Raw genomic sequence first — 11,984 nt, forward strand, 5'->3', positions numbered from 1 at the left:
CACTTTTTCTCCATCAGATTCACACTAATGGTCTCTTAGAGAATGTTGTGTGAATGCTATTACCACTGTAGGGAACCTCAGGCATAACAGGTGGATCACTGTGATGTCACTTTATTCCCTCTAAACTTCCCTCATAAAAGCTACATTCTTCTGCGTGTGTGTGTGTGTGTGTGTGTGTGTGTGTGTGTGTGTGTGTGTGTGAGCTCAAGGTCCAATAACGCATTCCATCCTATGCACCATGACCGGGTAGATAAACTCTCTGATCTACTCCATCAAATATATATATTTTTTATTTCTATGATTAATTAAAATCATCTTGTAATTCAATAAAAACAAGTGATATTCCCTGTTAGTCCACTAGGGGCGTAAAAGAGTAATAAACCTTAGAAAAACCCGATGGCTGCAGCCATGTTTTTTTTTTTTTTTTAAACATTTATTTATTCAGCCATTAAAATAAATTAAGAAAACTAAATCCATCCAAATGTACTACTATAAGCACAACTACAGCCAATAGTTCAACTGAATATACACACTATATAGACAAAAGTTAGATATGTGCTGAAGATAATATAGATATATGTTTTCTGCACATGTAGTCCCCATTTGCTGCTAAAATAACCTCCACTTTTCTGAGATGTTCCACTTAAATTTGTGGAGATTAGTGAGATTTAATTCACACCACAAGGATGTTAGTAAAATCAGGTGCTGATGTATTGAGAAGATGACGAGCCCTGTGGTGCAGTCAGCGTTCACATTCATCAGTTCAGTAAGTTTTAGAGCAGGAGATCTTTCACCCCAACCCATAGAAAGGATATCTTCATGTGGCTTTCTTCAGGGCTTTGTGCACAGGGGCATAATGCTGGAACAGGTTGTTTTATACATTTGTATACCAAACAAACAGATTGAGGAGAAACCACATGTGGCTAGAAAAGTCAGGTGTCCCAATACTTTTGCCCACACAGTTCCCAGGTGTAAGTGGGTTCACTGGGCGTGTCGTTGCTCCACTGAAAGATTTCCACACGTGCGTTTTTTCCAGGCTGTGTTTATGTTTCTGTATTTGTGTAAGTTATGATCCTGGATTTAGATGCAATCAAGCATAAAAACGTTGATTTCACAAACTCATGAGTTCCTGTTAAATCTCACTCATAATCCCCCTTCTGCACGCTTCCTGTAATTGGACGGTACCTGCCCCGCCTGCTCTACCTGCCCCGCCTTGCCCTGCACTGGGCTTCCCCTCATGTCCTGACCTGTGAGTGTTTGTATGTGACCTCTATGACCTCTGTCGAGTTCACCTGGTGTCCTCAGAGTTCACCAGATGACTGCATGTATCTTTGGATGTTAAACAACCTAGCCTCTCTCACACACACACACACACACACACACACACACACACACACACACACACACACACACAGTTCTTTTGAGTGGCCGTGAAAGTGCTACACAAGTGGCTGCTGTTTCTTCATGTCGCTGTTACACAAAGTTTGTTTCCATGGTCGTCTGTGTGTTTTACAATTATGTAAGGTTTTTGTTAGAGGACGCTTACATAATTGTACCTTCATGTGTGCTTTGAGTGTGTGCGTACCTGGATTTTAGGTACTTCTTGATGCACATGGAGGACTTCTGGTCCATCTGCTATGTGGAATCTCGGATATGTTGCTCATTAACACTGAATTGAGGGGAAACAAATCATTGTAACACAAGGGGATTTATATATAAACATAAATATATATCTACATGTACTGGAAACGTTATACACCTTTCAGAAATGGTGGATTTTTGAAAATGTGTTTATTGATAACATAAATGTGAATAAAATTCGAGTTAAATACTAAAGTTAATATATAAATAGTACACTGGATACATATTTTCTGATTATTTATTTCAAAAAATTGTAGCTAAACAATATTATATTTTATTATAATGCACAATATATTTATACTATATATAATATTAGTGAACTAGTTTAATAATAGTGTATTTAGTAATGTATATTAGAATAATAGAGCACTGGTTAAACAGTAGTGATATCGTTATATAGTGTATTAGTTTATACAATAAAAGAGCACTAGTTACTGTATTTTTCGGACTATAAGACGCTACTTTTTTCCCACGTTTTGAACCCCGCGGCTTAAACAACGAAACGGCTTATTTATGAATTTTTCCAGGGTTTTTCCCGGTTTCACAAACTTTAAGCCAAAAAACTGAACCCCATAACATTAGACCAATTAAATTTACGAACGGAAACGAAAAAACGCACCTCACCTGTGTTCTGAGCTGCACGGCATCGGGAGAAAAAACTTCCACCGGTGGTGCTTTTTAAATGCACGACGATGCCAAAAGATAAACTCCCGAGAGAAATAGTTGTGAAAGGAAGAAGGAAGACAGTGAACAATGACTTTCTTGGTCGTCTACTGTTTAGATACAAGCCGTTGTAACGCGTTGAGTCTGGGTGAAGGAAGAGCTCACTAACTCCAGTTGCAACAGAAATCATATAAGCACAGACAGGTTTCCAAAAGTCGTGCTTTTTTATTTATTTTTTTATTTTTTGTCAAAAAAACTTAGAAATGAGCATCAGAAAATAATAAGGACATATTCCTCAGTCTTACACACACGCAGTACTACTGGAAGAATGCAGTGCCAGGCTATTCCCACAATACCGCTATGCTCTAAAAGGAAGCGCAACATATTTCACCCGTTACACCGTGTAACAGACACTGTCTTTCGTTAAAGCCTGTGTAAAGTTCATTAGTGTAGACGGCTTATAGACAGGTGCGGCTTATTTATGTTCAAAATAAAAATATTTGTAAAATTCAGTGCTTATACAAGGGTGCGCTTTATAGTCCGGAAATTATGGTATATAGGTAAATACTAGTTAACTTATAGAGTAGACAATAATAAGAGTATTAGTTAAATAGTAGTGTGTACAATTATACAGTACTGGTTAAATAACAATAATGTATAATTATAGAATACTGTGAAGTGAATAGTGTGAATAGTGTTATTATAATTGTGTAGTAGTTAAAGTACTATTAGAATAGTAGTGTATACAGTAATAAAGTACTTATTAAATAATTTAGTATACAATATGAGTACTAGTTAAATAGTATTCACATTATACTGAGTTAAATTATAATATATGTAATAGTAATAATACTAGTTGAATAATTGTTTATATATAATATAGTAGTAGTTAAAAACAATGATATACTTTGTATTATTAAGTACTAAAATTATAATAATAATTTATAATTTTTACTTCTGAAATATATTTTAATGTACTATTTATTAAACAGTTTGGTTTGTTAAACGTGTGGTTTCTCAGTCATGACGTCCTCTGAGATGTTCCCTTTCATGCGTTTATGATCTTGTCATCTGTCGGTTGTCTGAAACAGGAACTGCATGAACACTGTGTTTTATATGATCCGTTTGTTTTTCGTGTTGGTTTCCTGCATGTGTTTTGTTTTTGTTTGTTTGTTTTGTCTTTGGGCCGCTTCCACATCGCGCTTGCTGTTGTCGTGATCACTAAGTTTGCCGTGGACACCGTTTACGTTCGTCGTTTTCCGAGGCTTGCGAAATGACGTATCGATTTTGTGCTTTCACGCTGAATGTTTTTTTCTTTTTTTGTCTCTCTGTCTGGTCAGATGACTCTGTTGAAGGCGTCTCCGCAAGCTCCCCGACAACCATCCCTAAAATCGCCATTCAGGAAGATAAAGATGACAACAGCCAGAAAGAATGGGGTAAGGCCCTTAGAGAATGTGTGTCTCAATTTACTGAGACAGTTTTATGGATTATTTGTCTCTGTGATTTTAGGAAGAAAAGGAAGAAAAGAACATTTTGTTTAATCCAAACAGATCGATTTTGGTGGCATGAGACAATATTAATATAATGTAGCATCAAACAAAACGTCAAGAGGCTATGACACTTGACTCATGTTTGGCAACAATATATAAAATATTTTTTAGTGTAATTGAGTAATAGAAATAAAAATGGTTTTGGATGTATAATTGTTTAACTGTGTTTCATACAGCATACGTTTAAAAAATAGTTGCCAGGTTTCCTGAGCCTTTGTTACGGAAGCAGGGTCATTTCTCTCATTTCTCACAAGCAGGCATTATTACTACATAATTTAAATACATACACTTACATACACTTGGCATTTGCATGTGAAAATCGATTTGAGTAATTAGTTTTGTAATTGTGGTTCACAAATCATAACACTGGCAACCCTGTCATTATTTGCCTTTACAGAAAATGTATATACAGTGAGAATGGGGCAGCGTGATTCCCGCCCCAATGGGCCTCTGGATATTAGATTGTGCTGCAGTTCCTATTTTGGCCACTAGTTGCAACCTTGTGATCACACAAACCAGGTTATAAACAAACATTTAGACATTTTATCTGTATTAAAAAAAGGAACCTCCTAAAGTCCTCCAAGTGCTCTGCAAGAACTTCTGTAAACTTCTCCCCCCTGAGAGCAGGTTGATTGGTTCATGGAGCGTGTCCAGGACGGATGACGCAGTCGCTGGTCTGTTTAATAAGCTGCATGATTGGGATGTTGCTGCTCTCTTGTCCCACATCAGCTCTCTGGAGCAAACAGGCCCAAATGACTACTGGGACTCATTTGTTTGCAGAGTCTTCATTTGCCTTCACAGCTCACTGATTTTCTCTGCGCTTGTTCGGTATCCTGCGGTAATGCACTCCGTCGAGACTTTCGCTGTTACTGTAAATTAGTGTTCATAAGTACAGGAGGAGCGTACAGCCGTAAATATGTTTAATAACACCAACAGAGCTTCCTGCTGGAGGATGAAGGAAGATGTGTGTGCGCATCGTGTGAATTTAAAAAAAAGGAAGAAATTAGACTGAAAACAGAGTGAAATTTAATGCAGACTGTTAAATATATATATAAATATAGGGATATATATTAACAGTCCATTTGATTCAACACAATGCGATTCAATGAAACAAATTATATATAAAAAAATATATATTTCTTTGGTTCAGACAGACAGCAAATCATCCATTTAGTTAAGTGCCTTCTAACGCATGGCTTCTTCACAAACAGGCAAAACATTTTATAAAACCACACGTTCTATTCCTGTTGTGTCTCCAGGAAGACACAGCTCTACCTCTGCCATGTTAATCTGTTTTCTATGTGACTCTCAGGACACGCCTCGGTCTCTGTAGTGATACGTCATGTTCACGTAGCAGCAGTGGTGCTGAGAGAAACAGTTTAGCATATCAAATCTGCATATCAAATATTGGTCAGAAATTATTAGTCGTCACTACTGATCATTTTAAATGATGTAAATATCTTCTGTAAATATTATATAGATGGTAGTACAATGAATGGTGCAGTGTTGCAGGGATCCCCAATTTAAACCTCAGCTCTTTACATTTTTTTACAAATGCCTGAACCTCCTGCGCTTCTCCCCAGCCCCTGAGTCTCCCGAGCGAGTGCCGGTCCAGGAGTCCGAGCCCGTCCAGACTGACCTTCCTCAGGCTCATCCTACGGAGTTGAAATCCACCAGCGCCGAGGACACCCTGCTGGATATGTGGGAGAGCAGCCCGGCGCCCGCGGCCACACCCTGCCCAGCAACACAAATCCATGACCTGATGGGCGATGTCGACTCATCTTCCAGCCTCCCTCAGCCCCTGCTCAGCTTTGACGACGTGCCTGACATCCCGCTGTGCCCCTCAGCCGAGGACGCACCCTCCAGCCTGGTGGACGTGTCCGAGACGCACCACATGGCCCTGAGCTACCAGCAGGCCTCTGACAGCCAAGAGCTGGATGAGGGCCAGGAGCTGCTGACCAACGGAGACTCGCTGCTCAAAGAAGGGACTCAGGTATCCTCATAAACTAAATCATCGCCATGAAAATGTATTTGGAAAAAGATAGTGTTAATAATACAATGTCATTATTCAACATTGTCCCACTGGGATCATTTCAGAACAAAAAAGTTCAATTTTTTTGTGTTGAATAACATTCGAACTGTCCATGAAATTCATTTCCAACACCGCTAGATGGCGCCAAAAACACATTCTCGTTCACAAGCTCATTCATCTGTGAGGATAAGAATGGCTACTGAACATGTTTGCTGTTTGTGTGTGTGTGTGTGTGTGTGTGTGTGTGTGTGTGTGTGTGTGTGTGTGTGTGTGTGTGTGTGTGTGTTGTACAGGCGAGTGAAGGCTACTTCAGCCAGTCACAGGAGGAGGATTTCGCTCAGTCTGATGAATGCTCAGCAAAAGTGAATCCAACGCCAGTATTTTACAACAAACCACCAGGTGAAGAGTCTAACGAGTTTCATAATCAAAACAAGATTGGAATGTTCTTCATCATCATTTTCATCATCAAAACAATTGTAGAAAGCATTAATTTCAAATCATTTTATAATTACCATGGAAGTGAGCTTTATAGCACCCTGAACCGCCAACTTTTTGACTGTCTAAATGAGATCATTGTAAGTGGGTTAAAGAGTCTGACAAAGTTCTGTAACTATGAATCATTAAAACAGCACACAGAAAGCTTTCTAGATGTTTTATAGCCTTTTATGAACATTATACAAACTTTGTCTATGGTGCGCGGGTTTTCCAAAAATCAGCAAATTCCTGAATTTACACAGAATGGTGCGAAAAACAAAAAACATTATACGTGTGTGTTCGTTATAAAGCGACCGTTTTTCTGATGTGCTGTTTATTTTTCTGACCACAGAGATCGACATCACATGCTGGGACACGGATCCTGTGGTGGACGATGACGACTAAGACCTACGACTACGACTCCCAGGGGGGAAAAAAAAAAAAAAAACACTTTTACCGAGCTTATTACAAGCTTATTACGATACAAATCTGTATGATATTTTAGCAAAAAAAAAAAGAAACAAACAAAAAAGCTTAGCCACTGAAAAGGATCCGGGTTATTGTTAAAGATGCTAGCGTGTTTATGCTGTCTCTCGGTTAGTCTGTGTGTGTGTGTGTGTGTGTGTGTGTGTGTGTGTGTGTGTACAAGTCATTATTTATTTCTGTTCTCTTTTTTGCTATGCAGAGTATAGCACGGTGTGTATTTAGTGCTCACCTGTGTTGTATAGATTCCCTGTGCCTGACAGGTGTAACCAGTAGCAGATAGAGCGTCCTGTTTTTAGTCACACGCCGGAACCTCAAATGACGGAAAAAAAAAAAAAAGTTTCGTAGCTCCAGCCAAGTTAGTCCCATACTCCGCTCTACCTTTTGTATAGATTCTCAGGCTAGTCCTTATTAGCATCTTTTCTGATCTGCACCGAATGTCCATCCCCGAATTGAAGTTGAGGAGATTGGGTTTCTTCAGAACGAGAAGGTTCTCACTAGCGATGGGAAGATCGGATCATTTTAGTGACTTGTTTTTTTTGTTGTTTTTTCCATCAAAATGAACAAATCTATTTGTTGAGTCGTTTCGTTCCTTTGACCAGAAGTAAGAAGTCACGTTTTTTCGATAAGCAGATCCTACATACACGACTAAGCTAAACTGAGGACGGATCATGATGAATGTGTAGCTTCACCTCTCATATCTTCTGGATTGTATCGTTAGTTCTTTCGTCACGTGACTTCCATAATAATTGTAACAATACTGTCAAGATTCGGACCAATAAAAAAAAGCGTCTGTGGGAGTCACGTGATAAAAGGACGAATGATTCGGACTAAAAGAGTGGAGAGATGAACTACTCAAATATGTCCCTGGAGATTTCGTGACTCTTTGCTCATGCAGTAGAAAGCGAACGAGTCGGTCTTTGAGACGACTCGTTCTACTGAGTCACTTTAAAGACTCATTTGAAATGAACGAATCGTTCATGACTGACTCAGCAGTACTACATCTCCGAGTCAGACCTTTCCCCCAGGTGTCATTACAGTACATTCCTGAATGTGCAGGAAGCTTCATCTGCTTCATCTGCTGTGCCAAAGGATTACAAAATTTGACTTTCACGATTCAGAATCAGGTGTTTTTTTGTGTGATATTATCCTGATTTTGTATTATCTTTTCTTTTACAATTGAATTCAAATGACTTGAATTTGACTTGGAGCTTAGGCAATAACTATTTTAATGCACGTTAGGCTGTGTATGCGACTGGGTGTATTATGTGTGTGTGTGTGTGTGTGTGTGTGCTTTTTACTAGGACAGTTAACAATTTCCAATGAGTATTGGTTGGATTTATGGTTTATCCTCGAATCCGAATTGACCGTCTGACCACTAAGAATCGCTGACGGTGTGATAAAGATGATTCTCATCCATCATCTCCTTCCACGGTTTTCTTCTCGCAGCTCGACTTCTACGAGACGATTTCGTTCTCTTTTTTTTCCCGAATTAGCGCAGATCTGTAGCCGTCTTCGGTCTTCCGTAGTTTCGTATTCCAGACCCGTTTTATTGTCGTTGTTATTATTAGAATCTTTACACGATCTTTGAGATCAGCAAAAGAGGTGAAATAAGCAATAATACTATTATTAAAAAAAACAAAAAAAAACCCCCACCACCACACTGACGTAGTATTGTTTTGTAAATAAAATCGACGCAAGGACGACGGTGCACGTGGAACGAACGGAGTGTGTGTGAGTCTCGAACACGTTTCTGAGATCCTCAACGTTTCCCCAGCTGGTGTGTGGCACGAGCCGCATCTTTAACCGTAACCCCGGCCCCTTTTGACGTGATTTCAGTGTACTCTTTACCCTCTCCGAGCTCCTCTGTAGTGATTCTTACGCTTGTTCTTTTCTCTCTCACACACTACTAGGAGTTTACTACCAATACTATTGCTACTATTACTACTAATATACTACTCCAGTTTGCCCTTTGACCCTGAAGCAAGGCTTAGCAACTTCTCTCTCTTTCTTTCTCTCTTTCTTTTTTTCCTCTCTCTTTTTTTTCTATATTGGTTAAGGTTTTCTATCCTTCTTACTTTTTTTTCCCTCTTGGTTTTCCTTCCACTTTTTTTCTGTCACATGCTGTTTTTTTGGAAACAAGCACAAGATCTTTTGTGACCTGCTACGTGCTTCTGTATGTTAATAAAAAGATTTGAAAAAAAACCCTAATAAACAAGTCGGTCAGCTCACTGATGCAAAAATATACAAATACAGACATCGATATATACAGTAAACAAATATTTTTTATCTGATTTCACACCTTGAGATGTTTTCATGTTGACTTCGCCACTGACTTCCTCAAGCTGTTTAACCAACAGTAAATATTATCGTTCTAGAGAAGAACAGCTGGAGACGTTTCATTAGAAGAGATTTATGGTTTGTTTCCAGCATAAAGTTCGAGGCACCTTCATCGTGCGTCTTTGGACACAGCATAAAATTACCCACACGTGTTCCAGCATGACGATCTGGATGATGTAGAAGATCTCCTGCTATAGAGCTCTAAACCCTATTGAACACTTTTGGGATGAATGTTGCACCCTGGGACCTCAGACCTTCTCACCTACATCAGTACCTGACTTTACTAACACACGTCCTTGTGGCTGAATGAAATCTCAATCACATCTTCTCAGAAGAGTGGAGGTTATAATAACAGCGAATCGAGGACTAAATGTGGAATGAGATGTTCAAAAAGAAAAACATAGGATTCTTATGGTGGAGCTCAGCGGTGGATGAAGTGCACAAATCACATAGTGGTTCAAATGTGACTCCAGAAACAGTAAAAGTGTCCCTTTAAACTTTCACTTGAGTAAAAGTACAAAAGTTTTTGCCTTCAAATGTACTTAAGTATCCAAATTACTGATTTATTATAACTATAATGTTCCTGTTATTGTTTTTATCACAAGATTCTTTACTTAATCACCTCAGTTTATGTGAAAAGACTCGAATGTGACTCTCAGCACACTGATCTATTAATAGACTCATATTAATGACTCAAACACTGATTGATTTCTATTATAATTATTGTTTAATAGGTACAAAATTAACTTTTCTTAAATGGACGACGCGACAGCCAGCCATGACTTCTCACCAGAACTTTTATTCTCCTTTCAACAGGACCATAACACACCCAATATAGATTCCCACCCACACTATATGCCTCATAACATTACCGAAAGGAACATAATACTAGTGTTTTGCAGTTGTGTTCCTGATAAAAGCTCAAATCTACTCCTGAGGTGGTTTTATTAATTGGCTGAGTTTTCCAGCTATATGTGGTTCTTCCCCAAACTGTTACCACAAACTTGGAGATGTTCCAGCATGAGGATGCCTGTGTGCACAAAGCCAGCTCCATGAAGATCTGCTTTACATGGGCTGGAGTGGAAGATCTTCAGCTATAAAACCTTTTGAACACATTTGGGATGAATGTAAATGCTGACTGTACGCCAGACCTCCTCACCTTCCCACCTCCATCAGTACATGACTTACTAACACACATCCTTGTGTCTGAATGAAATCTCAATCACAAATCCCCATAAAATCTAGCGGAACGTCTTCCTGGAAAAGAGGAGGTCATTATAACAGCAAATGTGAACTAAATGTGAAATTGGATGTTCAAAAAGCACCCAAAAGGGAAAATTTCATGCTACAATACACCAAGACGTTCTAGAAAACTGAGTGCCTCCAACAATTTGGCAATAATCTACATAAATACCGGCTATAAAAATACTGGTTTCAGAGCAAAAAAAATAAATACATACCGATGGCTCGATTTCCAGTCACGTGACAACGTCATGATTGGCATTTATCGACAACAGGCATCAGGAACCTTCTGATTTCCTAATCAGTCACTGTAAAAACCCCAAATAATTCATTCTGGTCATTGAAACGTTTTCCACATGGTGCTTTGAGCAGGATCGAGTAAATGGGAAGGTGGTACTGTGGATTAATGGTTAAGGCATTGGGCTTTGGATCCAAAGATCATGAGTTCAAATCAAATGTTTAAATGTAAAATTGGAAAAAAGTCACTCTGGATACGGGCCTCTGCCAAAATGCTATAAATATAAATGAATGAAAGAAGGAGTCGATTCAAATGAACCGAATACGGAATCGATTCTGTAAGGAATCGTTTGAAAGCCACAATGAGAAACAAGATATTTACATTCTGAGCTGAGAGACTTTCCAAATACGGTGTCATGTCCAGCAAGGCTAGTAAAACCTAGTGAGCATTACTGGTTACTGGTTTACTGGTTTATTGGTTTTTGCAATGCATTGTGGGACCGTTCCAAGATTCTAAGCTCTGTGAACCAAGAAGCTGATTGAGACCCACCTTCAATAATCTTGTGTCTTACTTCTAAACAGATTTGTATCAGATGTCACTTCAAAGCTGAGGATCGTTAGGATGAACGAGGTAGAGCAGGGTTTTTACCATTTACTTTTTAAGATCTTTTTAAGAAATGAAATTTAAGACCGATATCACGCCATCAAAAAAAGCACACAAAAAGAAGTCAAATTAGCTGTGAGTGACTGCCTTTACCCGAGTCCCTAAATAAATTATTTTTAATCTGAATATCGCTAAAACTTTCACTTCCACTTCGCTGAAAATTAAAATTAGTTTTTACGTCTGTGGTACAATCCAGGAGAGATTCCCACTAATGACTGAAAGCTGATTGGCTGTTGCATGTTTGTCTCATTTGTTGTCGCAAGACAGCGGATTATATTTGGACCAGCAAAAGAAAGACGATTCAATGAGCGTTAGAGGAAGCGTTACATAGACATCAGAAAATTACGACATGATTAAAATCATTTAAGACACAAAACAAAAACTTAAGACTTTTTAAGGTAAAAAAATTATTAATTTTAGACTTTTTAAGACCCTGCGGAAACCCTGTAGAGAAAACGGCGAGACGAGACTGAATCGCAATAGAAGACGATTCTGTCCAAAGGAAATTTACACAATGCAGGATTGAGAAGTTGAAAAAATTTGGCCTGCATTAGTAAAATTAGATTTAAAAAAAAAAATAAAACCATGCACAAAGACAATAATCCGTGTCTCGAAACCGAAAACGGAAATTAAAGATCGTCAAGGAAACGAAGATCAG

The 11,984-nt window shown here is 38.7% G+C and overlaps 1 protein-coding gene across 1 annotated transcript in view; it reads left to right on the forward strand.

The window, feature by feature from the left end:
• The window catches only part of dbn1 (drebrin 1), a 63,102-nt gene extending 54,048 nt beyond the window's left edge, over positions 1-9,054 (forward strand). The window contains exons 11-14 of the mRNA XM_046868353.1: positions 3,645-3,740; positions 5,438-5,847; positions 6,180-6,285; positions 6,713-9,054. Coding sequence (XP_046724309.1) covers positions 3,645-3,740; positions 5,438-5,847; positions 6,180-6,285; positions 6,713-6,765 — 665 coding nt within the window. The 3' untranslated portion in view covers positions 6,766-9,054. The remainder of the gene's footprint in view (positions 1-3,644; positions 3,741-5,437; positions 5,848-6,179; positions 6,286-6,712) is intronic.
• The last annotated feature ends 2,930 nt before the right edge of the window (positions 9,055-11,984 follow it).

The sequence above is a fragment of the Silurus meridionalis genome, chromosome 15 (genome assembly GCF_014805685.1).
Source record: "Silurus meridionalis isolate SWU-2019-XX chromosome 15, ASM1480568v1, whole genome shotgun sequence".
Taxonomy (NCBI): Eukaryota; Metazoa; Chordata; class Actinopteri; order Siluriformes; family Siluridae; genus Silurus; species Silurus meridionalis.